Source organism: Prionailurus viverrinus, chromosome B2, assembly GCF_022837055.1.
Source record: "Prionailurus viverrinus isolate Anna chromosome B2, UM_Priviv_1.0, whole genome shotgun sequence".
Taxonomy (NCBI): domain Eukaryota; kingdom Metazoa; phylum Chordata; class Mammalia; order Carnivora; family Felidae; genus Prionailurus; species Prionailurus viverrinus.
The window spans coordinates 33,021,748-33,043,452 of NC_062565.1; the positions used below are offsets into that span (position 1 = coordinate 33,021,748).

Consider the following 21,705-nt stretch of genomic DNA (forward strand, 5'->3'; position numbering starts at 1 on the left):
AACTTAAGCCTCTCGAAGAAATCGACCACACCCCTAGCCACAAAACATTTTTTATTTACAAAATATATATACTGAATACTATACATTAGGCTCTGTCACCATGGGAACCAATCCAAAGCCGAGTCGGGGAGGGCTCAGAGAAAACGGTCTCCAACCACCCTTCCACCCCAGAAGGAAAAACTTGTATTAGCCCCTTGGGAGTGGATGGTAGGCTCAGCCCACAAAGGCCGGAAGGGGGGTGGGGAGGGTTGGTTGTGAGGTGCTACTGGGTATGGATGGGAGGAGAGGAGACCCGGCACCCAGCAGGGGGAGCTGGGTGAGTGCAAATGGGAAGGCAAGCAGCAGGCTGCAGGCCCTGGGCACTCCCAAGACCCCATGGTTCTGGAGATCAGGGCAAGGGGGTCAGGTTAGGTCTTGACGTCCAGCAAGGGCATCCGCTTGTGCTGGAAGCCACTCTGCCAGCCGTGTACCACCTGTGAGGGAAGAGATCATGCCACCAGGCTGGGTTCCAGGGCAGAGGCCACGACACAGCCTCCGGGGCACCCCACACTGGTGGCGGCCCCAAATGGGGAGGGCCGAGGGCAGAAGCAGGTTCTTGTTTCAGGGGGAGTATGGGTGAGAACACAGACCTCTGGTGATTGTCCCTGCCCCCAGAGTGCTCACCTTGGGGTCTCCCACATCAGACAGTAGCTCCTGCTCAGCCTCATGTAGCTCCTCAGCAGGGTCGTAGCTGTACATGGGGAGCAGGTGATGGCGAAGCCGGTCCACTCTGGGGAGCAGGGGAGGGGGCTCAGCCCAGGGGGGTGCCCACTCCCTTCAAACACCTGACTGTCCAAGGCAGGGGCACTTGCAGTGGGTGCCTTTAGGGGCACACAAAGGTTCTAAGCATCCATGCCCGAATCTACAAGGGGCCCCTCTCCGGTGGGTAAGCCGCACGTGGGCAGGAAAACCTAACAATGGGGTGTAGGGAATTTCGGGCTTGTATAAGGATGGCTGAGGGGCCTCTCAACGCGTAGGCAGAGGAACCCAGATCCCAAGGGAAGAAACTGAAGCAGAATGCAGGAGAGGTAACAACAGGGCAGGGACACTCACCGCTTTTTCTTCTGGACATACATTACCTGTAACAGAGACACAGCACTGTGGAGGCTGCTGAGCGAGCCCAGGATGGCCCACAAGCGAGAGGGACCCACCTCTACCGCCTCCACTCCCAAAACAGCAGGACAGCTGAGACGATGTGTGCAGGCTGGCTCAGGCCCACCCAGCCCTGCCTTAGCAAAGGTGTGGGTGTATATGTGTGGATGTGGGGGCTCCTTACCACAGCCACCACCACCCCGACCAGGGTGATGAGGAAGAAAGGCCCCAACACATAGCCCACCATGGAGTCGCTGTTGGCCTGAGGGACATTGGGCACTGTAGTGTTACTCATGACATCGGCAGCCGGAGGGCTGGGTAGTCAGCATGGGCAGTAGTGCCTCGGGAGGGCGCCTCCACTGGGCTCCCTGGGGAGGAGGAAGGGAGGTTATCAATTTCAAGCTCTGGATCCCTCCCCAAGAGAAGTGATGTATCACAACTCAGGTCAGGCACCGGGACAAGGGATACTCCAGGTCAGGGTGCTGGGTTTAACCCTACAGTGACTCTCAGCAAATCCTGGGTTTGGAGGGCATCCAGGGGAGGCCCAGAGTCCCGCTCGGCTCCTACCCCCAAATCAGGGTGTGGCCCAGCTCAGGTGGTGGCCAACGTTTGCACATCTCAACGGGGAAAAGCTTAGACACAGGTTCCCAGGTCCTGCTCCAACCTCCTGGGACGCTGGGCTGCCAGCACCTATCCAGTGGAGCACAAAGGGGAGATTTGGTCCTGCACTGTGGCCTAGGGGGTGAGGGAGGAGCATCTGAAGGAGACTGCCTCCGTCCTGGTCCAGTCCCCACATTTTAGACTATGGGCTCTCCCTGTGCCCTCCCTGTCCCCGGTGTGACTGCAGACATGCAGCCTGGATAGCCTCTCCCCCCATTGGTCTCATGTGCCAGGGTGGACACAAGTGGGCAGGGCTGGACTGTATCTGTGAGGTGATGTCACCTCCCTCTGGTCCCCACCCGGGGCTCCGCCCAGGTCCCTCCCCTCTTAGCGAGGGCTGACAGGCGGGAGGTGACAGGGTCAGCTCCCATCAACAGATGCAAGGAGATTGTCCATAGGCTCTTGCACGCAGACCCCAACGTCCCTGACCCCGCTTCGCCTGGGTCTCCATCGGAGGGCAAGGTACGAACTACCCGTCCCGGTGTCCGTCGGGGCACCGAGCTTGCCCAGTCGCATGCACACCGTCCCACGGTCGAGGGGACGTGCCGAGGCGGGGCGAGTGTCAGGCCGCTCCGAGGATGCGGACCAGCATCGGCGAGTGGGAGGTAGTTCCCACTGCGCTGGGCGGCTCAGGCCGGGGGAGGGAGGGAGGTTTGGGGAGCGGTGCGCAGAGGGGCCCAGGAATCCTAGAATCCCGGCACCCCGAGGCGTGGACCCGTCCGGGCGCTGTGCAGCCCATCCAACCCGTTCATGCCTTACCTCCCGCCGCTGTAGCCCGGACAGGAACGCCCTCGGTTGGCTCCCAGGCCCCGGAAGAGCCGGCAGGCGCGTGATCAAAGGACCCGGGGAAATGGGCGGGGCTTCAGTACAGGGGCGCAGCCAATCCAGTGGCCGAAGGCGGACGGCCCGGAGACGGCTGGAGCGGCCAATCCGGAGGCGGGGGGTGCGCGGTGCGAAGGCGGGGGCGGCCCGGGTTGCAGGGTCCACCCCGCGGCAGCAGAGGGCAGCCGAGCGCTGCGCAGAAGGGGGAGGAGAGTGCGCGGGGAGGGGAGGGACGGGGCGGGGCCGGGGCCGGGGCCGGGGCTGCTTCCCGGCGTCCCCCGGGGCGGGACCCCAGCCGAGCGCGCCAGCCGGGGAGCTCAGGTGGCCGGGGGAGGTGTGACGTCCGGCTTGCTCAAGCTTCAGGGTGGAGCTCCGGTGTAGGGCCAAGCCGCGGCGTGGGGCGGCTGGCTGCTCTTCCCTTCACGGCCGGACCCTGCCCCAGGCCCACAAGGTCTTCATTATGTTTATTTAGCCTTCCAAGCCTCCTAGTGGCCCCCTAGGCTGTGCTCAGAGGGTAGATAGAGTAGGCAAGACCGGCTTAGGTCCTGCCCGGCCGTGGGACCTGGGCCCACTTACCCACCCACCCTTCTCTGCGCCTCAGTCTTAACGTCTGTAAAACAGGCTGGTGTGCGGATTAACCGATGACATGCGATGCCCTGTTAAAAGCCCCGTTAACCTTTTCGTGGTTTGCAGGGGCACGGGTGGAGCAGCGCGGTGCAGTCCCCCTGGGTCACAAGCAACTAGCGACACCGGTGAATTTGAAAGCTTGCGTGGTCTGTTAGTTACAATGTCACGCACTGGAGAAATGTGAATAAGGTGGATGGATTTTACCGATATCAGTATCCTGGTTGTGATCTTCCACTATAGTTTTGCAAAAAGTTAGCATTAGGGGAAGCTAGGCAAAGCGTATAAGGGAGCTAGCTCTATTATTTCTTACAACTGCATGTGAATCTACAATTACCTCAGGTAGTTTTGTGTAGTTTTGTACCAGACCCCCCTCCCCCCCCCCCCCCCCCGCGCCCATTACACACGATTAGGAAAACTCGAGACTGGCAGGTGATGGAAGCCACCCAAGAACACAAAAGTTGTGGGAGCTGAACGAGGCTGAGGCCCTCCAGGGTCCTTGGGTGCTACTGGAGATACAGGAATAAGTTGGATCGGCTTATTCTTGCCAGGGACAGCCAGTGGCGTGGACATGGTTGAGCCACTTGGTCTGGTCTGGCCAGTTTCCTCAGGCGCTTCCGAAGGAGGTTGGATAAGGGCGGGTCTGATGCAGAGATGACCCAACGGAGAACCAGAGGGCAGTTGAGAACTCTGGCCTCTTGCCTTCAGACACCATCATCTGACTGGTGGGAAATCAGAGATAAAAGGAAAGGAATGACAGAAATGCCCAGGTCTGGAGGCTCCAGGTAGATTCCCTGGTGTTTCTCAGGCTTTTGAGTCTGGAGAGTAAGGAGACCACCCATCCCAGGCTTCTATCAGAGGTGAGGGCAGACGGAGGAAACCACCTCCCCAGGCAGGACCTGCCTCCTATATATGTATTTTTTAATATAAGCTTAAACCGACTGAGCCACCCAGATGCCCTGGGGTTGCCTCATCTTGCAAGGTTAGGAGCAAATAATTAGTTTTAGAACTCAGACCCCTTTGGCTGCTCACATACCCAGCTTTTGTCCTCATCCCCACAGCTTCTGACCACATATCTCGAGGGCCCTCTAGGAGTGGGCTTAGCGGTCAACTGGCTAAGCCAGTATGTTGGGATTTCAGTGTCAGAAACTCAGCACGTTTCCCTTACCGCCAGGACGGAACACCATTCTGAGCTAGGTAGGGCAGGTGCGGGTGGCCCCAATTTACAAATGATTTGAAGCCCGATTTGTTCTAGTGATAAGGCTTTAGATCCTTTGGGTACCCCCAAGCCCAGCCAGGGAATACTGCAGCCCTCTCTGCTCTCTTCACGCTGCTGCTACCTCAGGAAGGGGAGAGAGAGGGCAGAGCTGAGGCTGCACTGTGCCACCCTGATCAAGTTTTGAGTGTTCCCTTACCCGTGTTGCTACGGGGAGTGCCTAGGCTTATGTATCCACTTCCACTAATGCCTTGCTCATCCTTGTGTCCCCCTACTCTGGACCCACCTAACAAATCATAAAAGCAACCTTTGGAAAGATCAAAACGTTGGCAAGTAATATAAACTCATTCCAGAACAAAACGCAAGAAGATTTATAGGAATGCAAAACTACCCAGCCCCCAGTGAGGTAACATTCATACTGTGTGGCATCCATTTAAAAAAATGGATTCAGGGGCACGTGGGTGGCTCAGTCTGTTAGGCATCCGACTTCAGCTCAGGTGGTGATCTCAAGGTTCGTGACTTCAAGCCCCATGGCAGGCTCCCTGCTGTCAGCACAGAGCCTGCTTCAGTTTCTCTGCCCCCCAACTCTCTCTGCCCCTCCCCCACATTCTCTCTCTCTCTCTCTCTCTCCCCCTCTCAAAAATAAATAAATATATATTTTTTAATGGATCCATAAAGGGGCGCCTGAGTGGCTCAGTCGGTTAAGAGTCTGACTCTTGGTTTTGGCTCAGGTCATGATCTCATGGTTTTGTGGGTTCAAGCCCCGCTTGGGATTCTCTCTCTCCTCTCTCTCTGCCCCTCCCCCACTGCCTCTGCCCCTCTCAAAATAAATAAACTTAAATAAATGAATAAATAAAAATGGATTCATAAATACTTAGACGTGCAAAGAGGCAGGAAAACACAATCTATAATCAACTGAAACTGATCCAGAACTGACAGATGTTAGACCTGAGGAGGACATTAAAACAGTTATAACTGGGGGTGCCTGGGTGACTCAGTTAAGCATCTGACTTCGGCTCAGGTCATGATCTCATGGTTTGTGAGTTCAAGCCCCACATTGGGGTCTGTGCTGACAGCTCAGAGCCTGGAGCCTGCTTCGGATTCTGTGTCTCCCTTTCTCTCTCTCTACCCCTCCCCTGCTTGCACTCTGTCTCTCTCAAAAATAAGTAAGCAGTAAAAGTTAAAAAATAAAAATAGAACAGTTATAACTGTATTCTTTATGCTCAAAAAGTTAAGGGCAGACAAGGAAGATATAAAAAAAAAAAAGCCCCAGATTGAATTTTTAGACATCAAGGCTCCAATGTCCAAAACACAGTATACAGTGGATAAGATTAATGGCAGATCCGATATTGCAGAAGAAAAGGTAAATGAACATGAAGGCATTAGAATAGAAATTACCCAAAATGAAACAGAAGAAAGAGTCTAGAAAAAAATTACAAGAGCATCGGGGAGTTGTAGGACAATCTCAAGTGACCTAACATATGGTGATTAGCGGCCCGGAAGAAGAGAAAAATGTCCCAAATGTCCACTGATAGATGAGCGGATAAAGAAGATGTGGTATAAATATACAATGCAATATTATTTCGCCATAAAAAGGATGAAATCTTACCATTTGCAACAACATGGATGGAACTAGAGAGTATAATGCTAAGCAAAATAAATCAGTCAGGGAAAAACAAATATATGATTTCACTCATGTGGAATTTAGGAAACAAACGAGTAAAAGAAGAAAGAGAGGGGCGCCTGGGTGGTTCAGTTGGTTAAGAGCCTGACGTCAGCTCAGGTCATGATCTCACAGTTCGCAAGTTCGAGCCCCGCGTCAGGCTCTGTGATGACAGCTCAGAATCTGGAGCCTGCTTCCAATTCTGTGTCTCCCTCTTTCTCCGCCCTTCCCCCACTCACACTCTCTCTCTTCTCTCAAATAAACATTAAAATTTTTTTTTTAAAAAAGAAAAAAGACAAACCAAGAAACAGATTCTTAACTGTAGAGAACAATCTGATGGTTATTAGAGGGCAGGTGGGTGGAGGGATGGGTTACACAGGTGATGGGGGTTAAGGAGCGCACCTGTCCGGATGAGCACTGGGTGATGTATGGAAGTGTTGAATCACTATCTTGTACTCCTGAAACTAACATATTCTATGTTAACTACACTGGAATTAAAATAAAAAATATCTTTCAAAAACAAAAGTGAGGGGCGCCTGGCTCAGTTGAGTAAGTGCCCGACTTGATTTCGGCTCAGGTCATGATCTCGTCTTTCGTGAGTTTGAGCCCCACATCGGGCTCTGCACTGACAACACAGAGCTTGCTTGGGATTCTCTCTCTCTCCCTCTCTCTCTCTCTCTCTGCCCCTCCCCACCCTCAAATAAAGATTACAAAATAAAGGGGAAATAAAGACATCTTCAGATATATAAGAACTGAAAGAATTCATCACTAGCAGACCTGCACTACAAAATTTGTTAAGGGAAGTTCTTCAGGCAAAAAGAAAATGATACCAAATAAAAATATGGACCGACCCAAAGGAATGAAGAACTCTGGTGATAACTACATGAGTAAGTATATCATTTTTTTCTTATTACTTACATCTTTTAAAAAGAGAATTGTGTTAAAAAATAAAAAATGATAATGTATTGTGGGGCTTGTGCACTGAGAATATTTACTGAGGTAGACCACATTCTGGGCCATAAACAAATCTCAAATTTACAAGGATTCAAGTTAACATATGTAAAAGTGAAATGTATTATGGAGTCAGACGTGATACAAAATGTATTATGTCAATAGCACAAAGGTTGGACAAGAAATGGAAATATAGTAAGATTCAGATATACATGAGGTTGTGCAATATCACTTAAAAGTGGACTGTGGAGGGGCGCCTGGGTGACTCAGTCAGTTAAGCATCCGACTTCGGCTCACGTCATGATCTCACGGTTGGTGACTTCCAGCCCCACGTTGGGCTCTGTGCTGACAGCTCAGAGCCTGGAGCCTGCTTCAGGTTCTGTGTCTCCCTCTCTCTCTGCTCCTCCCCTGCTCGCTCACTCTCTCTCTCCCCAAAAAAATTAAAAAAAAAATTTTTAAGTGGACTGTCGTGAGTTAAAGATGTATAGTATAAACCCTAAAGCAACTAGTAAAATAACAGAGTTATAGCTAATAAAGCAACAGAAGAAAAAAGATGGAATAAAAAATAATTTAAAGAAAGCAGAAAAAGAGGAAAAAGGGAGCAAAGAACAGATGAGACAACTAGGAAACAAACAGGATGATAAACTGAAACCTAACTACCCTTGACCTTTGAACAGCATGGGGATTAGGAGCAAACCAAATATCTGTGTAGAACTTTTGACTCCCCCAAAACTGAACTACATATAGCCTGCTGTTAACCAAAAGCCCTACCGATAACAGACAGTTGATGAAACATATTTTGTATGTCGTGTGGATTTTATGCTGTATTCTTTTTTTATAAAGTAATCTCTATGCACAATATGGGGCTCAAACTCACCACCCCGAGATCAAGAGTCTCTACTGACTAAGCCAGCCAGGCACCCCTATACTGTATTCTTAGGATGACATAAATAGAATAAAGAAAATCATAAGGAAATCATAAGGAAGAGAAAATACATCTACAGTACTGTACTATATTTATTTTTAAAAATCTGTGTAGAAGTGGACCTGCCCAGTTCTAACTTATGCTGTTCAAGAGTCAACTGTATATCAGTCATCCCATTAAAGGTAAATTGTTTAAACAACCAAATTAAAAGGCAGAGATCGTTAGAGTGGATAAGAGAGCAAGACCCAATTATATGCTGCCCACAACAAATGCACTTTGAATATAAAGACTCAAATAGGGTACAAGCAAAAAGATGGAAAAAAATACACCATGCTTATGCAGTCAAAAGAACGCTGGGAGGGCTACAATAATAATACAAAGTTGATTTCAAAGCAGAGAATATTACCAGGGATAAAGAAGTTCAGTTCATAATGACAAAGGGGTCAATTAATTGAGGACATAACAATGCTAATGTTCACGTGTCCTGTAAGAGAGCTTCAAATGATACGAAGCCAAAACTGATTACAACTGATTACTAATTGCAAGAAAAATGATCACAATGAGAGTCAGAGGTCTCAGTACTACTCTCTTAGTAATTGATAAAGCAAGTAGGCAAATACTGAGCTAGGATATAGTAGATTTGAATACCACTATCAACCAACTTGACATAGAACATTCAAAAGGATTCAAATCATACAAAGTATGTTCTCTGATCACAGCGGAATTATATTAGAAACCAATAACAGGGCTCCTGGGTGACAGTCGGTTGAGTACCCTGCTCAGTTTCAGTTCAGGACATGATCCCAGGGTCGTGGGATCGAGTCCCTCATTGGGATCTGCGCTGAGTATGGAGCCTGCTTCAGATTCTCTCTCCCTCTCGGGGCACCTGGGTGGCTCGGTTCAGTAAAGCATCCGACTCTTGATTTCGGCTCAGGTCACAATCTCAGGGGCTGTGGGTTCAAGCCCCCGTGCAGAGCCTGCTTGGGATTCTCTGTCTCCCTCGCTCTCTGCCCCTCCCCCATCCGAGCTCTATCTCTCTCTCTCCCTCAAAATAAATAAACATTAAAAAAAAAAAAGTTTCTCTCCCTTTCTCTCTCTGCTCCTCTCCCCTGCTCCCATGGACGCATGCTGTCTCTCTCTCTAAAAAAAGAAAAGAAAAGAAACCAATAACAGAAAGATACTTGGAAAATCCCCAAATGCTTGGAAAATGAGTAACACACCTCTGGATCAAAAAATAATTAGGGGGTGCCTGGGTGGCTCAGACAGCCAAGTGTCTGACTCTTGATTTTGGCTCAGGTCATGATCTCACAGTTTGTGATACTGAGGCCCATGTTGGGCTCTGGGCTGATGGTGTGGAGCCTGCTTGAAATTCTCTCTCTCCCCCCCCCCCTCAAAATAAATTAATAAACATTTTTTTTAAAAAAGAATTAGAGTGGCACCTGGCTGGCTCAGTTGGGAGAGCATGCGACTCTTGATCTCAGGATTGTAAATTCGAGCCCCATGTTGGGTGTAGAGATTACTTAAAAATAAAATTAAAAAAAATTTTTTTTTAATAATAGGAAGTATTTTGAACTGAATGAAAATGAAAACACAACACAGAATTTGTGGGGCACCTCCATTACCGAAATTTATGGCACTAAATGCCTTTGTTTGTTTCTTTATTTTGAGAGAGACAGATGTAGTGTGAGTGGGGGAGGGGCGGACAGGGAGAGAGAGAATGCCAAGCAGGCTCCATGCTGCCAGCGCAGAGCCTCACTCAGGGCTAGAACCCATGAAGCCATGAGATCACGACCTGGGCCAAAACCGAGAGACGCTTAACCAGCTGAGCCACCCAGGCACCTTGATTAAATGCCTTTTTTTAAGGAGCATCTGACTCATTTATTTACTTAGAGAGAGAGAGAGAGAGAGAGTGCCCAAGCAGGGGAGGGGCAGAGAGAGAGAGGGAGACACAGAATCTGAAGCAGGCTCCAGGCTCTGAGCTGTCAGCACAGAGCCCAACTTGGGGCTTGAACTCATGGACCCTGAGATCATGACCTGAGTCGAAGTCAGATGCTTAACTGACTGAGCCACCCAGGAGCCCCCCCAAAAAAGTCTTTTCTTACAAAAAACTTTAATGTTTATTTTTTTTTTGAGAGAGAGAGACGGAGCACAAGTGGGGGAGGGGCAGAGAGAGACACACACAGAATCCAAAGCAGGCTCGAGGCTCCAAGCTGTCAACACAGAGCCCAATGTGGTGCTCAAACCTAGGAGCTGTGAGATCATGATCTGAGCTGAAGTCAGATGCTCAACCAACTGAGTCACCCATGCACCCCCCTAAAAATCCTTTTTTTTTTTTTTATTTTTTTTTCAACGTTTATTTATTTTTGGGACAGAGAGAGACAGAGCATGAACAGGGGAGGGGCAGAGAGAGAGGGAGACACAGAATCGGAAACAGGCTCCAGGCTCTGAGCCATCAGCCCAGAGCCCGACGCGGGGCTCGAACTCACAGACCGCGAGATCGTGACCTGGCTGAAGTCGGACGCTTAACCGACTGCGCCACCCAGGCGCCCCTAAAAATCCTTTTTTAAAAAAAAGGAAGGAAGGAAGGGAGGGAGGGAGGGTGGGAGGGAGGAAGAAGGAAGAAAGATCTCATGTCAATGACCTCAGCTTCCACCTGAAACCAAAGTATGCAGAAGAAAACAAAAGTTCAATGCAGAAATCTATGAAATAGAAAACACAAAAATAGAGAAAAATAAATGAAACTAAATGCTGCTTCAGATCAACAAAATAGATAAACCTCTAGCCAGAATGGTCAGGAAAAAATACAAATCATTAATATCAGGAATGAGAGAGTAACATCACAACAGATTTTACAGATAATAAAAGACTAATGAGGGGCCATTAGGGACAACTTTATGCCAATAAATCCAACAACTTAGTTGAAATGGAGGGTACGCGGAAAGACACAAATTACCTAAGTGCACTTAAGAAGAAATAGATAAATTTACAACAATCTAGACTGAACTGATACCATCTTAGCTTCAATAACATACATTAATTCCTCCTAGTCAATTCCATACCCCCTTTATGTTATTGGTACAAATACGTCTGTATACATTATGTACATGTTAACATAGATTTATAATTATTGTTTTATGCATCTGCCTTTTAAATCATATAAGAAACACAAAAGAGGAGTTACATACCAAAAATACGAGAATACTGTCAGTACTTTATTTTATTTATTTTTTTGTAAGCATAACTTTCAACATATGGAAATGAATGTTATCCTTGGGCAGGGGTGATGCTAATCTCCCGTGTATCATTCCAATTTTAGTATATGTGCCACCATAGGGAACACCCTATCAATACCTACCTTCCTCCCTCCCTCCCTCCCTCCCTCCCTCCCTTCTCCTTCCTTCCTTCCTTCCTTCCCTTTCTTCCCTTCCCCTTCCTTCCTTCCTTCCTTCCTTCCTTCCTTCCTTCCCTTTCCTCCCTTCCCCTTCCTTCCTTCCTTCCACTTGTTTTTAAGTAGGCTTCATGCCCTGTGCAGAGCCCAATGTGGGGCTTGAACTTACGACCCCTGAGATTAAGACCTGAGCTCAGATCAAGAGTTGGATGTTTAACCGACCGAGCTACCCAGGCACCTGTCTATCACTACTTTAAATATATCATCCTACTGGTTTTAGGCCTTCATGGTGTCTGATGATAAATTAGCTACTAATCTTAGGATATTAGCTGTAATCCCCATGGTAACCACTAAGAAAACAAGTAGGAAATATACAGAAAAGGAAGTGAAGAGGAAATCAAAATGGTACACTAGAAAAAAATCAAACACAAAAGAACACAGTATTGGAAGGACTGGGGAACAAAAGAAGAGAAAAGAACACTATCACAAAAGTAAATCTTTCAATATCAGTAATCACTTATTTTATTTATTCATTTTTTTAAGTAAGCTTTATGCCCAACATGGGGCTCAAACTCATGACCTGGAGATCAAGAGTCACAATCTCTACCCACTGAGCTAGCCAGGTACCCCACTACTCACTTTAAATGTAAACGGATTAAGTTCACCAATGAAAAGACAGAGATTGGTGATGATTATACATTATAAATGTACTTAATGCCACTGAAGTGTATACTTAATGGTGAGTTTTATGTATATTTTACTACACACACAAGAAGACAGATTGGCTGAATGGATTTTTTAAACTTTTTTTTTTTTTGAGAGAGGGAGAGAGCACCAATGGGGAGAGAATGGCAGAAGAGAGAGAATCTTAGGCAGGCTCCACGCTCAGCGTGGAGCCCGCAGGGCTCAATCCCACGACCCTGGGATTTCACCCTGGGATGGGCTGAAATCAAGAGTCAGAGACTCAACCAACTGAGCCACCCAGGCACCCCCAGGATGGATTTTAAAATGATCTAACCAGGGTGCCTGGCTGGCCCAGTCAGTAGAACATGAGACTCTTGCTCTCAGAATCATGAGTTCAAGGCCCACAATGGGTGTAGAGCCTACTTAAAAAACAACAACAACAACAACAACAAATAAATAAATAATAAAATAAAAAATGATCTAACTGAAAATAAATAAAAAAATACAAAGGACTTGAATAGCCATTTCTCTAAAGAGGATAACAGATGGCCGATAAGTTCATGAAAAGATGTCCAACGTCACTAATCAGGGAAATGCAAGCCAAAACCACAAGTCAAAACTTCATACACATTAGGATGGCCATTACTTAAAATGTAACATAACAACACAAAGCATAAAATAGACAAATGTTGGTGGAGAGGTAGAGAAATTGGAACTCTTGTGTACTGCTGGTGGGAATATAAAATGTATCATCGCTATAGACATCGGTATGTATCGCGGTTCGTCAAAAAATTAAAAATAGAATCACCATACGATCCAGCAATTCTGCTCGAATATATACCCGAAAGAGTTGAAAGCCAGGTATTTGTACATTCATGCTCACAGCAGCATTATTCACAGCAGGCAAAAGCTGGAAGCAACCCGAGCACCCACTGACAGGTAAATGGATACAAAAACTAAGGCATAGGGGCGCCTGGGTGGCTCAGTCGGTTCAGCGGCCGACTTCGGCTCAGGTCATGATCTCGCGGTCCGTGAGTTCGAGCCCCGCGTCGGGCTCTGTGCTGACAGCTCGGAGCCTGGAGCCCGTTTCAGATTCTGTGTCTCCCTCTCTCTGACCTTCCCCAGTTCATGCTCTGTCTCTCCCTGTCTCAAAAATAAATAAACGTTAAAATTAGACAAAAAAAAAACCCAAAAACCTAAGGCATATATATGTATACAACGGCATATTGAATATTATTCATCCTTAAAAAAGAATGACATTTTGACACGCCTACAACATGTCTGAACCTTGATGACATTACGCTAAGGGGGAGAGAAAAACAGACACGAAAGGACAGATGCTTATGATTTCACTTGGACGAGGTACCTAGGACTTTACATACACTAGTAATCAAATGGACAGAGACAGAAAGTAGAATGGTGGTTGCCAGGGGCTGGTGGGGTAGGGGGAGATGGAGAATTATTATTTAATGGGTATGGAGTTTCAGTGTGGGGATATGAGAAAAGTTCTGGAGACGGATGGCGGTGATGGTTGCACAGGAATGTACTTACTGCCCCTGAACTGTAAACTTTAAGATGGCCAAAAATATATATATATTTTAAATCCAAGTATATGCTGCTTGCAGGAGACTCACTTTATTTATTTATTTATTTTAATGTTTCTTTATTTTTGAGAGAGACAGAGACAGAGACAGCGCTCGAGAGGCGAAGGGCCAGAGAGAGAGGGAGACACAGAATCGGAAGCGGGCCCCAGGCTCCGAGCCGTCGGCCCAGAGCCCGACGCGGGGCTCGAACTCACGGACCGCGGGATCGTGACCTGAGCCGAAGTCGGCCGCTCAACCGACTGAGCCACCCAGGCGCCCCCAGGAGACTCACTTTAGACCCAAAGACACAAATACGTTGTAAGCAAAGGGATGTAAAAACATATTCTGTGCAAAGAGCCACCCAAAAGACAGCCAGGGTGGCTATGCTAATCCTAGACCAAATAGATTTGAAATAAAAAACTGTTACAAGCGACAAAGGAGGACACTATATATTGATTTAAGGGTCAATTCGTGAAGAAGCTGTAACAATTCTATATGTCCCAAACAACAGAATCTCAAAATATATGAAGCAAACAATGACAGAAGTGAAGGGAGAAATAGACACGTCTACAATAGTTGGAGACTTCAGTGCCCTACTTTCTTTTCTCTTCTTTTTTATTATTTTTTAAAGTTTATTTGCTTTGAGGGGCGCCTGGGTGGCGCAGTCGGTTAAGCGTCCGACTTCAGCCAGGTCATGATCTCGCGGCCCGTGAGTTCGAGCCCCGCGTCAGGCTCTGGGCTGATGGCTCGGAGCCTGGAGACTGTTTCCGATTCTGTGTCTCCCTCTCTCTCTGCCCCTCCCCCGTTCATGCTCTGTCTCTCTCTGTCCCAAAAATAAATAAACGTTGAAAAAAAAAATTTTAATAAAAAAGTTTATTTGCTTTGAGAGAGAGAAAAGAGCAAGTCAGGGAGGGGCAGAGAGAGAAGGAGAGAGAGAGAATCCCAAGCAGGCTCTGCCCTGTCAGCCAGAGCCTGACGGGGGTGGGGGTGGCTCCAACCCATGAACCGTGAGATCATGACCTGGGCTGAAATCAACTCAAACGACTGAGCCACTCAGGCACCTACTTTCAATAATGGACAGGGGCGGGGCGCCTGGGTGGCTCAGTCAGTGGAGCATCCAACTCCGGCTCAGGTCATGATCTCTCAGTTAGTGGGTTCGAGCCCCACATCGGGCTTGCCTGCTGTCAGCCTGTCAGCGCAGAGCCCTCCTCGGATCTTCTGTCCCCCTCTCTCTGCCCCTCCCCCACTTGCACTCTCTCATAAATAAATAAACATTAAAACAAATGATGGACAGAATATCCTATACAGAAGATCAGTAAGGAAATAGAGTACTTGGAAAACACTAGAAACCAACTGGACCTAAAAGACTACGGGACACTCCTCCCGACAACAGAATAGGCACTGTTCTCGGGGACACACAGAACAGCTCCAGAACAGACCACAGGCTGCTATTGTGCCTTCAAGTCCGTCATTCACCACGATGGAGTCTCCGAGTCCCTGCCTCCAAAATGCTAATCACCTCATAAATAAGATGATCGGCTGGTTGGCAGGAATAACATACAAGGACTAAACATCAGGTAAATAATAAAATGCTCCTTTAAGGGTAAGGGATGATTTCCTTTCTCACCGCAAAAACAGATTACCAAGAGCTGGAGGGTGTGCAACATAACACAGAAAAAATGTACTCAATAACCCCAACTTCAGAGGGTGCTTCCTTCTAGGCTTTTTCTCACACCGGCTCACTTTTTTTTTGCTAGGTTACTTGGCGTTCTGCCCGAAGCCCCTGTTTTTTCGCACCTTCTCTGTGCCTTTACTCAGCTGCTCCTCTGCCTGTTTCAGAAGCCTGTGGGTCTTCCCCCAGGCAGGGGGAGCAGGGGCGGCCAGCTCCAGAAGGAGGGAGGCGTGGAGGAAGAGGTTCTGAGAAGACACTGGCCAGTAGAGCGGGGTCAGCCTCGGCCCCCACCCCACTCTGGGATCAAGGCCGGTTGGGATTGAGGCAGAAGGTCCCCATAGTCCTTGTTCCTGCCATTGTGATGTCACCGGCGGTCGGAGGAGGTGAGGCACGGGGCCTCGGAGCAAGGCCCTCTCTTTTTGTTGTTTTGGGGCTCTCTCCACTTCAGGGTCCTCGCAGGAGCTGCCAGAAGTTCCAGGAGTAGGGCCCCTCCCACCCTGGCCTCCAGCCCTGGGTTTGCCTCGACTACGTGATGGTCCCACCCCAGGCCCCCAAATAGCAGAGGCCCGGGTGATTTGTCTGCAACTATCAGGAAGGAGGCTCACCCTCTTTCCAAAGCCCAGCAGGGCCAAGGCTAGCGATGGAGGCCATCAGGTGCCCCCAGGCCGGGCCTGCACATCCTGAAAGAGTGAGGAGGGACTAAGTGGGTCTTAAAATGCAGCAGAAGGAAGGGGCGGCTGGAGGCACCTTTTTACTGGCCAGCCCCTGTCACCACCAGAGGCCCGACTTGCTTCCCTCTGGCTTTCCTTCACCTTCTGAACCTGACCCACACCCGACCTATTTTTCCTCCTGCGCTTCACTCTTCCTCCAGGCTTCATTCAGCTCCCTCAACAATGAGGTAGGGATCAAAGCACCCGCCTCTCAGGGTATAAGTGCAGGTCAAGGCCCTGGCCCCTGGCCCTGTGTCGGCAGGAGGTGTCCAAGGAATTGTTTGAACTGATGGGAGAGTACTTTGTAAACTGGAAAGCGCTGGTCAGATAGTATTAGCTGTTATACAGGTGGGTCCGCTCAACTTTCTCAAATCAAGTTCCCCACCAGTCACACAAATTACCCTGAACTCCGCCCCTCGATCTGCAAATACCCATAACTGCCCTGCCCTTCCCAGGTCTCAATCCCAACTTGGCTTCCGTGGCTGGTCGCAGGCACAGGCCGCACAGGAAGTGACCAGCCTTCCATTAGGTTCCGCCCTGAGGTTCTCAGGATCCTGGGCTGAGAGATCAGGGGAATAGGAGCTGGGGTTTTCCTCCCCCCTGAAGAAGTGCCTTCCCCCTCTTCCCCTCCAACCCACAAACTCAAGGCAGGAAGAGAAAGCTGGGGAGGGGGACTCGGTGGGTGCTACGCTGGTTGAGCATCACCCTTATCCCAAAGGGAAGAGACTACTGTGGTGCTCTCCTCCCCCTGTCCAAACATCTCCCTCCCCCCCCCCCCAACCTCCCCCAGATCCCTGAGGTCAGGCCGCCACTGGCTTCTTTCCAAGTTTGGGGAAAGTGAAGGGGCGTGTGTACGGCTCGTGGTGTTGTCTAGAGAAGAGGGTGACATCAGGCATACATTTCCTTGTGCTGTGGACGTTCCCACAATGCCATTTGGCTCTTAGCTTCCTCCAACCTCCATTTCCTAGGTACCTGCTCTGAAGCACTCAGCCAGATACCAAGAACAGAGAGATACTCTCCCCGCCTGAGAAGGTGCCTTCGGAATGAAGGCACATGCCGAATTCCACAACCCCACCTACGGGAGAGAATCGCAGAGATCTTTCCCGAAGAAGGGCACAGCAGAAAGTTCTTTGGGTTCAGGGGTAAAGAAGGGCAAGGTCAGTGGCAGGAAAAGAGTCTGCAGAGGTGGGCAGGGGCCAAATCACAAAAGATATTGAATGCTAATCTAAGGAGTTGGAAATTTACTCTGAAAGCTATGGGTGGGAGGAGACTCAGAAGTATTGCTGAAGACATCAGTGGGAGAAGGGAGGGGTCTGTGAAGTCGGATGAGAAGAAAAGTGACCTTTGGACTTGTCAATGTGGCAGTCGCTGGCCACTGATGGGTGGCACCGGAGGCTCCGTGGAGGGGAGGCATGAACCCATGGTGACCCCACAGCATATAGTTTTCTCTGGGCAGGCTCAGCTCTTGCATAGGGAGGGATAGGAATGAATAGGGTCATTCCGGGATGGAATTCTATAGGAAGGCGGCAGGGAAGAACATGGGGACAAAAAAGATGGAAGTAAATAATGGTTGAATGTGGGGCACCTGGGTGGCTCAGTCGGTTGAGCATCGGACTTTGGCTCAGGTCATGATCTCGCAGTCCATGAGTTTGAGCCCTGCGTCGGGCTCTGGGCTGACGGCTCAGAGCCTGGAGCCTGCTTCGGATTCTGTGTCTCCTTCTCTCTCTGCCCCTCCCCTGCTCATGCTCTGTCTCTCTCTGTGTCTCAAAAATAAATAAAAACATTAAAAAAAATGGTTGAATGAGTAATGAAGTGATAAACAGGGTTCGACCTGCCTGGCACTGGCTGGATAGTGTTTGGTGGCCAGAGCAGAATAACCAGTTAAAAAAAAAAAGTTAATTTCAGGACGCCTGGGTGGCTCAGTCAGTTAAGTGTTTGACTCTTTTTTTTTTTTTAATTTTTTAACATTTATTTATTTTTGAGAGACAGAGAACGAGGCAAGGGGGGGGGGGACGGCAGAGAGAAAGGGAGGCACAGAATCGGAAGCAAGCTCCAGGCTCTGAGCTGTCAGCACAGAGCCTGATGAGGGGCTCAAACTCACAAACCGCGAGATCATGACCTGAGCCGAAGTCGGACGCTTAACCGACTGAGCCACCCAGGCGCCCCAGTGTTCGACTCTTGATTTCGGCTCAGGTCATGATCTCACAGTTTGTGGGATCGAGCCCCGCCTCAGGGTCCACGCTCTCAACAGGGATCCTGCTTGCGATTCTCTCTCTCCCTCCCTTTCTGCCCCTCCTCCACTCACCCACACTCTTTCTGTCAAAATAAATAAACTTAAAAAACTAAAAAGATAATTTCACGCCAAGAAAGACAGGAGCCGGTTATTGACAACACGGCCAGGGAGCTGTGTTCTTTGCTCAGCGTTCCAAACAAGAATACTGTGAAAACAGAGAAAAGTCCCTTCTCACCGTGCCTATTTCCCAATCTGTAGAACAAGAGGACTGGACAGTTGATCTCCCAAATCCTCCCAGCCCTACCATGCAACGATTCACTGCCATTGCCTTACTTTTATCCTTCTCACACCCACCCGGTAACACGACCACCCTCGGTAAACGTTTGTTGAGCTTGTGATGGTATCCCTCACACGGACACCGGGCAGGGGGTGGGACATCATCGGTGCCCAATCTGTCGACTGAGTGACGGGGATACGGCGACAGTCCCTCCCTCTGCCTGCCCAGCGATCCTTCACGTAAGGTATGTGGGGACCGGCTGCCAATCCAGCCTCCAATCGCCACCGCCCCGCCTTCAGTGTCTGTTTGCACTGGTCCGTCTAACACTCTGAAGGGACCGGGACAGAGCACCTACCGAGTGGGTTAAGAGGGCAGGATCTGGCACCAGACCCCTCAGGCTTGACGAGATACAGTGTCTCCATTTATTACCTGGGTGGCCCCAGATATATTACTGAACTTCCATTTTTATTCTAAGAGGTATTCACTTTACACATTTGTGAACTTATTTTCATGTACGTTGTAAGGAACTAAATCTATTTTTTTCCATTTGGCCAGTCAGCTCTTCCAACACCATTTGCTGAAGAACCCGGTCTTTCCCCACTCAGGTGCATGTTGCCTCTGGCTCTTTACATATTACCAACTTGCATGGGTCTGTTTCTCGGTCCCCTGTTCTGTTCTATTGTCTCATTTATTTCTCTATCCCATTGTTTTAGTTACTATATCTTTATATGAAATTTTCTTTTCTTTAAAGTTTATTTATGTTGAGACAGAGAGAATAAGTGGGGGAGGGAGACAGAGAGAGAGAGAGAGAGAGAGAGAGAGAGAGAGAGAGAGAGAATCCCAAGCAGGTTCCTCGATGTCTGTGCAAAGCCTGATGCGGGGCTTGATCTCCCGAACCATGAGATCATGACCTGAGACAAAATCAAGAGTTGGACACTTCACTAAGCCTCTCAGGTTGCCCCTATAGGAAATCTTTTTTTTCTAATTTTTTAATACATATTTATTTTTAAGAGAGAGAGAGAGAGGAAGGGGGAGAGAGAGGGGGCAAAACATGAGTGGGGGAGGGGCAGAGAGAGAGGGAGACCCAGAATCCCAAGCAGGCTCCAGGCTCTGAGCTGTCAGCACAGAGCCCGATGCGGGGCTTGAACTTGGGAACCGCGAGATCATGACCTGAGCTGAAGTTGGACGTGCAACCGACTGAGTCACCCAGGTGCCCCGAAATCTTTTTTTTAATGGTATCTGATTCCCTTTTTTTCAGGTTTGTTATTTAAGTCATCTTTACCCTCAACGTGGGGCTCGAACTCACGGCCCGGGGATCAAGAGTCGCGTGCTCTACAGGCTGAGCCGGGCGGCCCCCACCCCCACCCCCGATATTAAGTCTTACTACAGACAGAACACAGGACTTCCTCGTAGCCCGGTATTCTCCCTTGTTTTTCACAATTATCGTTAGGCGTCCTTGGCACTTTACCCTACGATTTTTTCGAATGAGTTGGTCCAATTCCTTTCAAAAGCAGTCTGCTTCCCTAAGCCTTTACCACCCAGTGGCGATGATATAGGTCCTACGCGTCGCGGGAATGCAGAGCCGAAATGTGAATGCAGAGCCGTGAACACACTGCCGGGCCATAGGGCCCGGAACACCGGGACCGCTCGGCAGATGCTGGTATCATCTTCCTCAGATGCCCGTCCCGATGCAGTCACTGCTCTGTTTTAAAACCTTTGTTGGCTTCCCAGTCATGCGGAGTAAAGTTCAAACGGCCTGCCAAGCCACCTGACCCCAGCTGACCTTTCCCGCGGCACCTCCCGTCTCTCTCTCTCTCCTCCGGGCTCACTATCGATATCGTGTTCCAGCCAACTTGCCGTTACACGAGCACGGTGCCGTGGCCTCCCCTTGCACACGCTGTCCCCTCAGCTGAGAATTCCTTCAGCCCTCTGAATCCCAGACGGCGGCTCCTCAGTCCCTCCCTCAGCCTCCTTTGTATTGCACTTGTCACTCCTCTGCGTTGTGATGACCTCTATGTGCTGTGACTCAGTGACCTTGGCACGGCCCTTGACGATTCCCAAACAGGTGTCCACTCACGGCTACCATTTGATGATCACGCACCAACTTGGACGTTGCACACATTCCTTTATTTTTACTATTAATTTTTTTAATGTTTTTTATTTTATTTTATTTTGAGAGAGAGAGAGACAGAGAGTGAGCGGGGGAGGGGCAGAGAGAGAGGGAGACACAGAATCCGGAGCAGCCGGCACAGAGCCCGATGCGGGGGCTTGAACTCGTGAACCACGAGATCATGACCTGAGCCGAAGTTGGACACTTAACTCACAGAGCCTCCCAGGTGCCCCGTCCACACATTCCTTTACCTATTGAAGGCTCACGACAATCACCAAAAAGAGACTTCTCTCCCACCGAATAGGAGGGAACAGGGATGGTAACTTGTCCAAGATCACAGAGCCTGTCAGCAGCTGAGACCTGAACCCTGGTCTAATTGCAACACTCACTCTTCTATTACAGCAGGCAGCCTTTCAACGTGTCTTTCCTCCCTTTTCCGACTCCCTCTTTTCTTAAAAAAATTTTTTTTATTTATTAAAAAAAATTTTTTTAATGTTTATTTATTTCTGAGACAGAGACAGAGCACGAGTGGGGGAGGGGCAGAGAGAGAGGGAGACACAGAATCGGAAGCAGGTTCCAGGCTCTGAGCTGTCAGCACAGAGCCCGATGCGGGGCTCGAACTCACAAACCCTGAGATCGTGACCTGAGCTGAAGTTGGTTGCTCAACCGACTGAGCCACCCAGGCGCCCCTGTTGTTTATTTATTTGACAGAGAGACCACGAGCAAGGGAGGGGCAGAGAGAGAGGGAGACACAGAATCGGAAGCAGGTTCCAGGCTCTGAGCTGTCAGCACAGAGCACGACACGGGGCTCGAACCCATGAGCTGTGAGATCGTGACCTGAGCCCAAGTTGCATATGCAACCGACTGAGCCACCCGGGCGCCCGGTCCCTTCCTCTTTTCCACCCTATGGTCCTCCTGCTTGAGCTCTCTCCATCGTCCCCTCTCACCCCACCCCTAATGGCTTACCTCCCCAGGCTGTCATCTCTCCGATTTCATGCCATCTGTCACCCAAGCAGGTGCCTCTGTGAGGACTGTGTGTCCTGGGGTTAGCACGTT

General features: G+C 49.2%; 1 protein-coding gene and 1 non-coding gene across 4 annotated transcripts; both read right to left on the minus strand.

The window, feature by feature from the left end:
* Positions 1–34: 34 nt before the first annotated feature.
* SMIM29 (small integral membrane protein 29) lies at positions 35–2,671 on the minus strand. Of its 3 annotated transcripts, none has more exons than XM_047858029.1 (5): positions 2,551–2,671; positions 1,376–1,499; positions 1,093–1,118; positions 664–769; positions 35–473 (listed from the first exon to the last, which is right to left on the minus strand). In XM_047858029.1, the coding sequence occupies exons 2-5, from the start codon at positions 1,424–1,426 to the stop codon at positions 408–410; spliced, it is 249 nt and encodes an 82-aa protein (XP_047713985.1). In that variant the 5' UTR covers positions 1,427–1,499; positions 2,551–2,671; the 3' UTR covers positions 35–407. The 3 variants fall into 3 exon arrangements, with proteins under 3 accessions (XP_047713985.1, XP_047713984.1, XP_047713983.1); XM_047858028.1 differs by having other exon boundaries at positions 664–730; positions 1,316–1,499; XM_047858027.1 differs by having other exon boundaries at positions 1,316–1,499.
* Positions 2,672–11,225: 8,554 nt separating this feature from the next.
* Positions 11,226–11,330, minus strand: LOC125166899 (U6 spliceosomal RNA). The gene has a single exon (XR_007152606.1). It is a non-coding gene; the product is annotated as a U6 spliceosomal RNA (small nuclear RNA).
* Between the last annotated feature and the right edge of the window lie 10,375 nt (positions 11,331–21,705).